The sequence below is a fragment of the Salmo salar genome, chromosome ssa09 (assembly GCF_905237065.1).
Source record: "Salmo salar chromosome ssa09, Ssal_v3.1, whole genome shotgun sequence".
Classification (NCBI taxonomy): domain Eukaryota; kingdom Metazoa; phylum Chordata; class Actinopteri; order Salmoniformes; family Salmonidae; genus Salmo; species Salmo salar.
This window is the reverse complement of record NC_059450.1, coordinates 53014122-53028426: the sequence shown is the minus strand read 5'-3', so window position 1 is coordinate 53028426 and position 14305 is coordinate 53014122. Positions and strand designations below refer to the sequence as shown.

Below are 14305 nucleotides of genomic sequence, written 5' to 3'. Positions count from 1 at the left end.
GGTAGTTGATTTAGGTGGTTCGGGGTGTGTGTGTGTATTGTAGAGGGGTATTTGATTTATGTGTTCCGGGGTGTTGGGTATGTTCTTGTGTTTGTATTTCTAAGGGGCTGTTCTAGTTTTGTATTTCTGTGTTGGCCTGGTATGATTCTCAATCAGGAACAGCTGTACATCTTTGTTGCTGATTGAGAGTCATACTTAGGTAGCCCTGTTTTCAGCTGTTAGTTTGTGGGAGATTGTGCTGTGTATCGCTTTCTGCCTTACCGGCCTGTTATTCGTTGTTGTGTTTTGTATACGTGTTTGTTTTGGGTTTTTCCTTCTTTGTCCGAATAAAAGAAAATGAGTGTACGTATTCCCGCTGCGTCTTGGTCCTCTCCTTACGACTACCTGTCACGTCCTGACCAGTATAGAGGATTATTTGTATTATTTGGTCAGGGCGTGGCAGAGGTATGTTTGTTTTGTATGGTGTTTTTTTTTTGTGTATAGCTTAGTGGGGTGTGTTATTTATGTGTTCCGGGGTTTTGTGGTGTATGTTTTAGTATGAGTAGGTTCTAGATTAAGTTTTCTATGTGCAGGTTTGGTTGCTGGACTCTCAATTGGAGGCAGGTGTTTCTAGTTGCCTCTGATTGGGAGTCCTATAAGTAGGTGTGTGTTTTTGTTTGTCACTTGTGGGTAGTTGTATGTTAGCACTGCTTTTGTTTAGCCTGCTACACTGTTCCTGTCGTGAGTTTTGTTTATTGTTTTTTCCTCGTGGTCACATTTAAAATAAATAAATGATGATGAGCACGCAGTCCGCTGCACATTGGTTCACTTTGTCCGACAGCGATTTCAACATATCTTCTGACGAAGAGGAATGTGACACTACCGTGACATAAGAGCCCAGAAACCACAAGTGTTTATTTTTTTTTAAATTTAATGTATAGTTTTTTTTTTTCTCTCCCCTTTTTCTGTTTTATACTACGGTACATCTCTCATCAGAACTGTAATGGTTACTGGTATTAACTTATTAAATAATTCATATTTGTTTTATGTATTAGTTATAATGGTATACTGTACTATTCATTGTAGGATTTGGTTCTTCCTAATTAAGCATTAATCATATATAATAGAAAATAACCTATCACAATATCCTGTTTTTTTTCTCGCTACTTTCGATGTTGTTCTGATCAGTTGACAGTTAAGGTTGGATGTTTAAACTGGACCCCCTGTCTTGTCCTGTCCACCCTCTAGAGAATATCTCTATGTCAGACTGCTCAAGGAAGCAGGAGGGTTAAAGTCAGGCGCAGGAGACACAAGTCCGTGAAACACACGTTTAATAAATAATCCACACTTGCCAAAACAGGTAGGGCAGGGCAAAGTAAAACAAATACCCACAAACAGCCCGAACACAGCGTAGGGACGCAGCCCAAAACACGCTGCCTCAAAACCCACAGGCAGAGGGGAAAAACACCTATTCCCCAGACGTACAACCTGACGAAAATAATCACGCACAAAAACAAACCTACACAGAAAGACTAAATAACCCTCCCCCATTAATGAACTAATACTAAACAGGTGCAAACCAAACTAGACCCGACCAACAGAAAATAAACAGAGGATCGGTGGCAGCTAGTAGGCCGGCGACGACGACCGCCGAGCGCCGCCCGGGCGAGGAGGGGCGCCACCTTCCGTCGATGTTGTGACACTCTATCTATATACACTACCGGTCAAAATTTAAATTCACACAGTTTAATGTCGCCGAGTACTCTGAAATTAAAGCATAGAACAGATAAACAATTGGAGACAAAGAAATCATGGAATTGTTTTGTTTAACAAAATGTTATCTACATTTTTGACTCATCAAAGTAGCCACCTTTTTTCAGACATAACAGCTGAAAACACTCGTGGAATTCTTTCTACAATGGAAATCAAATATTGTTGGGAAAGTTCTTCCCGCCGCTGTTGCAGAAGTTCCCACTAATGCGTTGCACTTGTAGGTTGCTTTGCTTCTGCCTAGCTCATCCCAAACCAGCTCCTTGGGGTTTAAGTCTGGAGACTGTGCTGGCCTTGTTCTTTTCTTCTAAGGTAGTTCTGACATAGCCTGGAGGTATGTTCTGGGTCGTTATCTTGCTGTAGGATGAACCTCATAGCCTGGAGGTATGTTCTGGGTCGTTATCTTGCTGTAGGATGAACCCCATAGCCTGGAGGTATGTTCTGGGTCGTTATCTTGCTGTAGGATGAACCCCATAGCATGGAGGTATGTTCTGGGTCATTATCTTGCTGTAGGATGATCCCCTGACCAACTATGGCGAACACCACAGGGTATTGCATGGTGCAGCAAAATGCTGTGGTAGCCATTTTGGTTCAGGGTGCCACTCACTATGTGCATGTCGCAGACTCTGGATCCAGCCAAAGAGCCCCAGACCATCACACTTCCTCCTCCATGTTTGACAGTTGTTTTCACATACTGAGGAACCATTCTTTTCACCTACTCGATGGCGTACAAAAACCCTGCGTGATGAACCGTAGGTTTCTTCCAGTCTTCAGTAGTCCACTGGCGGTGCTTCATGGCCCAGGCAAAACTTTTTTTTCTTCTCTTCTCATTTTGCCATATGTCTTATTGCCACGCGACCTGTCAAACCTGCAGCTCCAAGTCTTCTCTTCACAGTTGAAACTGAGACTTGCTTACTTCGACCAGTGTGAAGCTGTGCTTGAAGCTGTTGTCCTGTTAGCCGCCTATCATGCAAGCTGTTGACTCAGAAACTTGTCTTTTGATTCTGTTGTGGCTTTGGGTCTGCCAGACCTCTTCCTGTAAGAGTTTCCTCCAGTTGCCAAGTGCCTTTTGATGGTGTAGGAAACTGTACTCAATTTCTCTAAAGGAAATACCTACACTTTTAAGGGTTATAATGGTCTGTCTGTCTTCTTTTGTTAAGAGAGTGTAGTAACACAATCAATTCCAACACTGCTTTTATACAGACAGAGGGGTTTGGAAGTAAGCAACAAAATCTGGGACACCTGTAGGAATTGTTAGCATTAACTTTCAAGGCTTAATTTACTTCCTTACTTTGTTAAACCATTACTTGTTTCCGGAAAAAGGCCTTTTTTGTAACTCTGAAATGTTCATTTTAATTATTATTTAATTATTTTTTTTTTTAAGTTTACCACTTACCTTTTGAACATTTCAGGTTATTAACTGGTTAAATTTCAATAAAAAATGGGAAAAATGGGGCTGTTCTAAAACTTTTGACCAGTAGTGTATATCTCTATTTATAATCAATATTTCTCTTCCTCCAGAGAATATATGTGGTGAGAACTGGCACCTGGTAGGAAACTCGTGTCTGAAGTTCATCACAGCCAAGGACTCGTACGACAACGCCAAGCTGACCTGTCGGGGTCACAACGCCGTCCTGGCCTCACTGACCAATCAGAAGATGGTGGACTTTGTCCTCAAGGAGCTGCAGATCATGAGCGTTCTGGTGAGCAAGGTCACTATAGTTACAATATATTACAACATATATAGCAAGATCACTATAGTTGCAGTATACTACAATATACGGTGCATTTGGAAAGTATTCAGACCCCTTGACTTTTTACACATTTTGCTACGTTACGGCCTGATTCTAAAATGTATTTGTTTTTTTTTCTCTTCATCAATCTACACAAACTACCCCATAATGACAAACCAAAAACAGGTTTGTAGAAATGTTAGCAAATTTATAAAAATAAATCAAACTGAAATATAACATTTACATAAGTATTCAGACCCTTTACTCAATACTTTGTTGAATCACCTTTGGCAGCGATTACAGCCTCATGTCTTCTTGGGTATGACGCTACAAGCTTGGCACACCTGTATTTGGGGAATTTCTCCCATTTCTCTCCACAGATCCTCTCAATCTCTGTCAGGTTGGATGGGAGCGTCGCTGCACAGCTATTTTCAGGTCTCTCCAGAGTTATTCGATCAGGTTCAAGTCCGGGTTCTGGCTGGGCCACTCAAGGGTATTCAGAGACTTGTCCTGAAGCCACTCCTGTGTTGTCTTGGCTGTGTGCTTAGGGTCGTTGTCCTATTAGAAGGTGAACCTTTGCCCCCAGTCTGAGGTCCTGAGTGCTCTGGAGCAGATTTTCATCAAGGATCTCTCTGTACTTTGCTCCGTTCATCTTTGCCTTGATCCTGACTAGTCTCCCAGTCCCTGCAGCTGAAAAACATCCCCACAGCATGATGCTGCCACCACCATGCTTCACCGTAGGGATGGTGCCAGGTTTCCTCCAGATGTGACGATTGGCATTCAGTACAAAGAATCCAAAGAGTCCAATCTTGGTTTCATCAGACCAGAGAATTTTTCTTTCTCATGGTCTGAGAGTCTTTAGGTGCCTTTTGGTAAACTCCAAGTGGGCTGTCATGTGCCTTTTACTGAGGAGTGGCTTCCGTCTGGCCACTCTACCATAAAGGCCTGATTGGTGGAGTGCTGCAGAGATGTTTGTCCTTCTGGAAGGTTCTCCCATCTCAACAGAGGGACTCTGGAGCGCTGTCAGAGTGACCATCGGGTTCTTGGTCACCTCCCTGTCCAAGGTCCTTCTCCCCCGATTGCTCAGTTTGGCCGGGCGACCAGCTCTAGGAAGAGTCTTGGTGGTTCCAAACTTCTTCCATTTAAGAATGATGGAGGCCACTGTGTTCTTGGGAACCTTCAATGCTGCAGAAATGTTTTGGTATCCTTCCCCAGATCTGTGCCTTGACACAATCCTGTCTCAGACCTCTACGGACAATTCCTTCGACCTCATGACTTGGTTTTTGCTGTGACATGCACTGTCAACTGTGGGACCTTATATAGACAGGTGTGTGCCTTTCCAAATCATGTCCAATCAATTTAATCTACCACAAGTGGACTCCAATCAAGTTGTAGAAACATCTCAAGGACTAGCAATGGAAACAGGATGCACCTGAGCTCAATTTCAAGTCTCATAGCAAAGGGTCTGAATACTTATGTAAATAAGGTATTTCTGTTTTTTATTTGTAATAAATGAGCAAATTTTCAAAAATCTCTTTTCGCTTGGTCATTATGGGGTATTGTGTGTAGATTGATGAAAAAAATTAATATTCAATACATTTTAGAATAAGGCTGTAACGTAACACATTGTGGAAAATGCCAGGGGGTCTGAATACTTTCCGAAGGCTCTGTATGGCAAGGTCACTAAAGTTACAGTATATACTGACCAAAAATATAAATGCAACATGTAAAGTGTTGGTCCCATTTTTCATGAGCTGAAATAAAAGATCCCAGAAATGTTCCATACGCAGAGAAAAAAGCTTATTTTTCTCAAAAGTGCACAAATTTGTTTACATCCTTGTTAGTGAACATTTCTCCTTTACCAAGATAATCCATCCACCTGACAGGTGTGGCATATCAAGAAGCTGATTAAAAAGCATGGTCATTTCACAGGTCCACCTTGTGCTGGGGACAATAAAAGGCCACTCTAAAATGTGCAGTTTTGTCTCAACACAATGCCACAGATGTCTCAAGTTTTGAGGGAGCGTGCAATTGCCATGCTGACTGCAAGAATGTCCACCAATTTCTCTACCATAAGCCGGCTCCAACTTCGTTTTAGAGAATTTGACAGTACGCCCAACCGGCCTCATAACCGCAGACCACGTGTAAACACTTCAGCCCAGGACTTCCACATCCGGCTTTTTCATCTGTGGGACCGTCTGAGATCAGCCACCCAGACAGCTGATGAAACTGAGGAGTATTTATGTCTGTAATAGAGACCTTTTTTGGTTGGAAAACTCATTCTGAATCGCTGGGCCTGGCTCCCCAGTGGGTGGGCCCATGCGCTCCAAGTCCAACCCATGACTGCACTCCTGCCAGTTCATGTGAAATCCATAGATTTGGGCCTAATTTATTTATTCAATTGACTGATTTCCTTATATTAACTGTAACTCAGTAACATTTTTGAAATTGTTGCATGTTGCATTTATATTTTTGTTCAGTATATTACAACATACAGTGGCAAGAAAAAGTATGTGAACCCTTTAGAATTACCTGGATTTTTGCATAAATTGGTCATCAAATTTGATCTGATCTTCATCTAAGTCACATCAATAGACAAACGTAGTGTGCTTAAACTAATAACACACAAATTATTGTGTTTTTCTTGTCTATATTGAATACATCATTTAAACATTCACAGTGTAGGTTGGAAAAAGTATGTGAACCCCCTATAGGCTAATGACTTCTCCAAAAGCTAATTGGAGTCAGGAGTCAGCTAACCTGGAGTCCAATCAATGAGACGAGTTTGGAGATGTTGGTTAGTTGAGCACTGTTGCTACTCTCCCTAGGAGTGGCCGTCCTACAAAGATGACTGCAAGAGCACACAGCGCAGAATGCTCAATGAGGTTAAGAAGAATCGTAGAGTGTCAGCTAAAGACTTACAGAAATCTCTGGAGCATGCTAACATCTCTGTTGACGAGTCTATGATACGTAAAACACTAAACAAGAATGGTGTTCATGGGAGGACACCACGGAAGAAGCCACTGCTGTCCAAAAAAAAACATTGCTGCACGTCTGAAGTTCGCAAAAGTGCATATGGATGTTCCACAGTGCTACTGGAAAAATATTCTGTGGACAGATGAAACTACATTTGAGTTGTTTGGAAGGAACACAACACTATGTGTGGAGAAAAAAAGGCACAGCACACCAACATCAATACCTCATCCCAACTGTAAAGTATGGGATGAGATGGTGCCGACAGAGATGGTCACCTCGCTTCGAGTTCTTAGGAAACTATGCAGTTTTTTTTATGTATTATTTCTTACATTGTTACCCCAGGAAATCTTAAGGTTTATTACATACAGCCGGGAAGAACTATTGGACATAAGAGCAACGTCAACTTACCAACATTATGACCAGGAATACGACTTTCCCTGAAGTGGATCCTCTGTTTGGACCACCATCCAGGACAATGGATCGGATCCCAGCTGGCGACCCAAAACAATGGCGCTGCAGAAGGGGCAGACGGAGCGGTCTTCTGGTCAGGCTCCGTAGACGTGCACATCGCTCACCGCTCCCGAGCATACTACTCGCCAATGTCCAGTCTCTTGACAACAAGGTAGATGAAATTTGAGCAAGGGTTGCCTTCCAGAGAGACATCAGGGATTGTAACATTCTCTACGTCACGGAAACATGGCTCTCTCTGGATATGTTGTCGGAATCGGTTCAGCCACCGGGCTTCTCCATGCATCGCGCCAACAGAGATTAACACCTCTCTGGGAAGAGGAAGGGTGGGGGTGTATGCTTCATGATTAACGACTCATGGTGTAATCATAACAACATACAGGAACTCAAGTCCTTATGCTCACCCGACCTAGAATTCCTTACAATAATAAATAAATTGCCGGCCATTTTACCTACCAAGAGAATTCTCGTAATTTATCGTCACAGCTGTGTATATAGCCCCTCAAGCAGACACCAAGATGGCCATCAAGGAACTTCACTGGACTGTATGCAAACTGGAAACCATATATCCTGAGGCTGCATTTATTGTAGCTGGGGATTTTAACAAAGCAAATTTGAGAACAAGGCTTCCTAAATTCTACCAGCATATTGATTGCACTACGCTCAGGGGGTAATACACTCGACCACTGCTACTCTAACTTCTGCGATGCATACAAAGCCCTCCCCCACCCTCCCTTCGGCAAATCCGACCACGACTCCATCTTGCTCCTACTGTCTTATAGGCAGAAACTCAAACATAATGTACCAGTGACGAGAACCATTCAACGCTGATCCGACCAATCGGAAGTCACGCTTCAAAATTGTTTTGATCATGCGGACTGGAATATGTTCCGGTCAGACTCCGAGAACAACATTGACCGGTGAATGAGTTTATAAGGAAGTGCATTGGAGATGTTGTACCCACTGTGACTTTTAAAACCAGAAACTGTGGATGGATGGCGGCACAAAACTGAAAGCGCAATCCACCGCGGGAAAGAGGTCTGAGAATATGGCTGAATATAAACAGTGTAGTTACTCCCTCCACAAGGCAATCACACAAGCAAAATAGCAGACAAGTCACAATTCAACTGCTCAGACACAAGACATATTTTTATTTAACTAGGCAAGTCAGTTAAGAACAAATTCTTATTTTCAATGACAGCCTAGGAACAGTGGGTTAACTGCCTTGTTCAGGGGGGCAGAATGATAGATTTGTACCTTATCAGCTCAGGGATTTGAACTTGCAACCTTTTGGTTACTAGTCCAACGCTCTAACCACTAGGCTACGCTACCGGCCCATATGTGGCAGGGTCTACAGGAAATCACGGACTACAAAAAGAAAATCAGCCACGTCGCGGACATCGACGTCACGCTTCCAGACAAACTAAACACATTCTTTGCCCGCTTTGAGGATAACACAGTGCCACCATCACGGCCCGCTAACAAGGACTGTCCCCCTCCTTCTCCGTGGCTGCTGTGAGTAAAACATTTAAACGTGTTAACCCTCGCAAGGCTGCTGGCCCAGGCGGCATCCCAAGCAGCGTCCTGAGAGCAGACCCACTTCAGTTTGCGTACCGTCCCAACAGGTCCACAGACGACGCAATCGCCATCACACTGCGCACTGCTCTATCCCATCTGGACAGAAGGAATACCTATGTAAGAATGACTACATTGACTACAGCTCAGCATTCAACACCATAGTACCCTCCAAGCTCATCATCAAGCCGGAGGCCCTGGGTCTCAACCCCGCCCTGTGCAATTGGGTCCTGGACTTTCTGACGGGCCGCCCCCAGGTGGTGAAGGTAGATAACAACATCTCCACCTCGCTGATCCTCAACACTGGGGCCCCACAAGGGCGTGTTCAGCCCCCTCCTGTACTCCCTGTCCACCCATGACTGCATGGCCATGCACGCCTCCAACTCAATCATCAAGTTTGCAGATGACACAACAGTAGTGGGCTTGATTACCAACAACGACGAGACGGCCTACAGGGAGGAGGTGAGGGCCCTCAGAGTGTGGTGTCAGGAAAATAACCTCAAACTCAATGTCAACAAAACAAAGGAGATGATCGTGGACTTCAGGAAACAGCAGAGGGAGCAGCCCCCCATCCACATTGACGGGACAGTAGTGGAGAAGGTTTCATTTAAAAAAATGAAACACTAGTCACTTTATACAATGCCACTTTAATAATGTTTACATATCTTACATTACTCATATCACATGTAGAGTTGAAGTCGAAGGTTTACATACACTTAGGTTGGAGTCATTAAAACTCGTTTTTCAACCACTCCACAAATTAAAACTTGTTTTTCAACCACTCCACAAATTTCTTGTTAATAAATATAGTTTTGGCAAGTCGGTTAGGACATCTACTTTGTGCATGACACAAATAATTTTTCCAACAATTACATACAGATTATTTCACTTATAATTCACTGTATCACAATTCCAGTGGGTCAGAAGTTTACATACACAAAGTTGACTGTGCCTTTTAAACAGCTTGGACAATTCCAGAAAATGATTTCATGGCTTTAGAAGCTTCTGATAGGCTAATTGACATCATTTGAGTCAATTGGAGGTGTACCTGTGGATTTATTTCAAGGCCTACCTTCAAACTCAGTGCCTCTTTGCTTGACATCATGGGAAAATCAAAAGAAATCAGCCAAGACTTCAGAAAAGAAATTGTAGACCTCCACAAGTCTGGTTCATTCTTGGGAACAATTTACAAATGCCTGAAGGTACCACGTTCATCTGTACAAACAATAGTATGCAAGTATAAACACCATAGGACCACGCAGCTGTCATACCGCTCAGGAAGGAGATGCGTTCTGTCTTCTAGAGATGAACATACTTTGGTGCGAAAAGTGCAAATCAATCCCAGAACGACAGCAAAGGACCTTGTGAAGATGCTGGAGGAAACATGTACAAAAGTATCTATATCCACAGTAAAACGAGTCCTATATCGACATAACCTGAAAGGCCGCTGAGCAAGGAAGAAGCCACTGCTCCAAATCCGCCATAAAAAAGCCAGACTACGGTTTGCAACTGCACATGGGGACAAAGATCATACTTTTTGGAGAAATGTCCTCTGGTCTAATGAAACAAAAATAGAACTGTTTGGCCTTAATGACCATCGTTATGTTTGGAGGAAAAAGGGGGAGGCTTTTAAGCCGAAGAACACCATCCCAACCGTGAAGCACGGGGGTGGCAGCATCATGTTGTGGGGGTGCTTTTCTGCAGGAGGGACTGGTGCACTTCACAAAATAGATGGCATCATGAGGTAGGAAAATTATGTGGATATATTGAATCAACATCTCAAGACATCAGTCAGGAAGTTAAAGCTTGTTCGCAAATGGGTCTTCCAAATGGACAATGACCCCAAGCATACTTCCAACGTTGTGGCAAAATGGCTTAAGGACAACAAAGTCAAGGTATTGGAGTGGCCATCACAAAGCCATGACCTCAATCCCATAGAAAATTTGTGGGCAGAACTGAAAAAACATGTGCGAGCAAGGAGGCCTACAAACCTGACTCAGTTACACCAGCTCTGTCAGGAGGAATGGGCCAAAGTTCACCCAACTTATTGTGGGAAGCTTGTGGAAGGCTACCTGAAAAGTTTGACCCAAGTTAAACAATTTAAAGGCAATGCTACCAAAATACTAATTGAGTGTATGTAAACTTCTGACCCACTGGGAATGTGATGAAAAAAATTAAAGCTGAAATAAATCATTCTCTCTACTATTATTCTGACATTTCACATTATTAAAATAAAGTGGTGATCCTAACTGACCTAAACAGGGAATTTTTACTAGGATTAAATGTCAGGAATTGTGAAAAACTGAGTTTAAATGTTATTTGGCTAAGGTGTATGTAAACTTCTCACTTCAACTGTATATGCTGTATTTTATACCATCTATTGCATCTTGCCTATGCCTCTCGGCCATCGCTCATCCATATATATATATGTACATATTCTCATTCACCCCTTTAGAGTTTGTGTGTATAAGGTAGTTGTTGGGGAATTGTTAGATTACTTGTTAGATATTACTGCACTGTTGGAACTAGAAACAAGTGTCATGACGTTGGCCTCTTTTGGTACAGGGAGAACAGTTGACCCCTCCCTTTTGCACCCAATCGACCCTGTGTGTAAAGGGTCGTAAAAACTCTAAAATTCCAGGAGAGTCTCTGGCCACATGGCCCATAGAGAGACACAGGAAATTCTTCCAACTCATAGAATTGGAGAGCCAAGCGACATTTTGTGTTCTGGAGAAGGTATGGAAGATTGGTGAAGAATCCAGCTACGAACTGATCCGCTTGGTACAATTTTGTGATACTCAGAAGAGACAATATAGCCATATTACCATAAAACTGTTTATATAATAGACTCAGTTTAAGACTTGCATCATATGGGTGTATGGAATGTATTAATAAGGATAAAGCTTTTGTAAGACATTGAGATGCTATTGTACTGATGTAATGTGATAGAATTGTATTTCTGTAACCAAATCTAACTCAGTCATAGGCACGCCCCCAGGGACCCATACAGGACCAGGCGTCATTTGACAAGCTGTTCTATGGGCACTATAAAACACCCCCTGATTTACATTTCCTCAGACCAGGCCTACACTCCGTGGCCACATAGGTTCTACCATCTAATTCCTCTACTGAAAGTGAACCATACCACGTGGTTAACTTTTAGACTATTGATACCGACAGAATAAGAACAAGTCTTTGATATTAATTATTAGTCTGCAGCTAAGTAAATTATATCATCGAACGCGAAGACCAACGAAACAACCATTCTATGACGACATTAATGAATGTCGCTTTGAAAGATCCATTCTAACCGAGAGAGAGACTCTCCAACAGAACCGAACTCTCCAGCAAAGAACGACGACACACTGAGCGTAAATATATATTGATTGCAATTGTTCCCGAATGAGTGAGCCTTCAATTGTCAATTGTTAATATTAATGAACTCTGTGTAACTTCTCAGCGGACTGTTTATGACCCATTGTTCAACAGGCCGACCTGCCTGTTTATCCCACAAGGGCACATTCCTCTAACAATCCTTTGTGACGATAATGACTGTTTGTATGTTTTTCTGTTAATTACTTAGTGTAGTAAATAAATGATTTTAAGACAATTGATGTATGGATGATTTTAGTAAAGACTGGGTTCGTGCAGATACAACAATTTACGACGTTTGGAATGAGACTGGACTAGAGGTAAAATACACCATTGAAACTAGAAGATAATCGGCCTATACTATAATAGAATATAATATTATAGTACAGGAAAGTTATATTAGGAAAATTATAGCTTTGTAATCTGAATATTCTCCTTGGTGCCCCGATCTCCTAGTTAATTACAATTAAACGATTAATCAGTTTAATCGCGTGATAATAATTACAGGGAGCTAATTGATAAACATATCTTCCGTTTAATGGTAACCCAAAGACACGACACAAGCATTTCGCTACACTCGCATTAACATCTGCTAACCATGTGTATGTGACCAATACAATATGATTTGATTTGGTGGATGCAGCGTCATGGTTTGGGGTTGCTTTGCTGCCTTAGGGCCTGGACAGCTTGCTATCATCGACGGAAAAATTAATTCCCAAGTTTATCAAGACATTTTGCAGGAGAATGTAAGGCTATCTGTCCACCAATAGAAGCTCAACAGAAGTTGGGTGATGCAACAGGACAACGAACCAAAACACAGAAGTAAATCAACAACAGAATGGATTCAACAGAAGAAAATATACCTTCTGGAGTGGCCCAGTCAGAGTCCTGACCTCAACCCGATTGAGATGCTGTGGCCTGACCTCAAGAGAGCGGTTCACACCAGACATCCCAAGAATATTGCTGAACTGAAACAGTTTTGTAAAGAGGAATGGTCCAAAATTCCTCCTGACCGTTGTGCAGGTCTGATTCTCAGCTACAGAAAATGTTTGGTTGAGGTTATTGCTGCCAAAGGAGGGTCAAACAGTTATTAAATCCAAGCGTTCACATATTTTTCCCACCCTGCACTGTGAATGTTGAATGTTGTTTGTGTGTTATTAGTTTAAGCACACTCCGTTTGTCTATTGTTGTACATTTTATGACCAATTTATGCAGAAATCCAGGCATTTCCAAAGAGTTTACATACTTTTTCTTGCCACTGTATATACCAAGGTCGCTATAGTTACAATATATTACAACATACAGTACCAGTCAAAAGTTTGGACACACCTACTCATTCCAGGGTTTTTCTTTATTTTTACATTTTCTACATTGTAGATTAATAGTGAAGACCTAAAAACAATGAAATAACACATATGGAATCATGTAGTAAACCAAAAAGTGTTAAAACAAATAAATGACCATGTAGAAAATAGGAAAAATAAAGAAAAACCCTGGATACTTCATATGCAGTGCATTCGGAAAGTATTCAGACCCCTTGATTTTTTTCAACATTTTGTTACGTTACAGCTTTATTCTAAAATTGATTTAAAAAAATTTTTCTCATCAATCTACAAACAATAATCAATATTTGGCCGGAATATAAAAGTTGTGTGAGGCCCCGGTACACATTTAATGAAGCTGCCAGTTGAGGACTTGTGAGGCGTCTGTTTCTCAAACTGGACACTCTAATGTACTTGTCCTCTTGCTCAGTTGTGCACCGGGGCCTCCCACTCCTCTTTCTATTCTGGTTAGAGCCAGTTTGTGCTGTTCTGTGAATGGAGTAGTACACAGCGTTGTACGAGATCTTCAGTTTCTTGGCAATTTCTCACGTGGAATAGCCTTCATTTCTCAGAACAAGAATAGACTGACGAGTTTCAGAAGAAAGTCCTTTGTTTCTGGCCATTTTGAGCCTGTAATCGAACCCACAAATGCTGATGCTCCAGATACTCAACTAGTCTAAAGAAGGCCAGTTTTATTGCTTCTTTAATCAGGACAACAGTTTTCAGCTGTGCTAACATAATTGCAAAATGGTTTTCAAATGATCAATTAGCCATTTAAAATGATAAACTTGGATTAGCCAACACAACGTGCCATTGGAACACAGGAGTGATGGTTGCTGATAATGGGCCTCTGTACGCCTATGTAGATATTCCATATAAAAATCAGCCGTTTCCAGCTACAATAGTCATTTACAACATTAACAATGTCTACACTGTATTTCTGATCAATTTGATGTTATTTTAATGGACAAAAAAATTTGCTTCTCTTTCAAAAAACAAGGACATTTCTAGGTGACCCCAAACTTTTGAATGATAGTGTGTGTTTGTGTGTGTATATATATAATATATATATTCAGTGTCACTATAATTAACAATATATTGGATATTGGA

General features: G+C 41.8%; 1 protein-coding gene across 5 annotated transcripts in view; it reads left to right on the top strand.

The window, feature by feature from the left end:
• Positions 1-14305, top strand: part of LOC106591480 (attractin) — a 627298-nt gene that overhangs the window by 235847 nt on the left and 377146 nt on the right. For 4 of the 5 annotated variants that reach the window (XM_045723804.1, XM_045723802.1, XM_045723803.1 and 1 more), the window contains exon 15: positions 3271-3461. In XM_045723804.1, the coding sequence (XP_045579760.1) occupies positions 3271-3461 (191 nt within the window). The remainder of the gene's footprint in view (positions 1-3270; positions 3462-14305) is intronic. The other variant, XM_045723805.1, reaches the window with a different exon arrangement.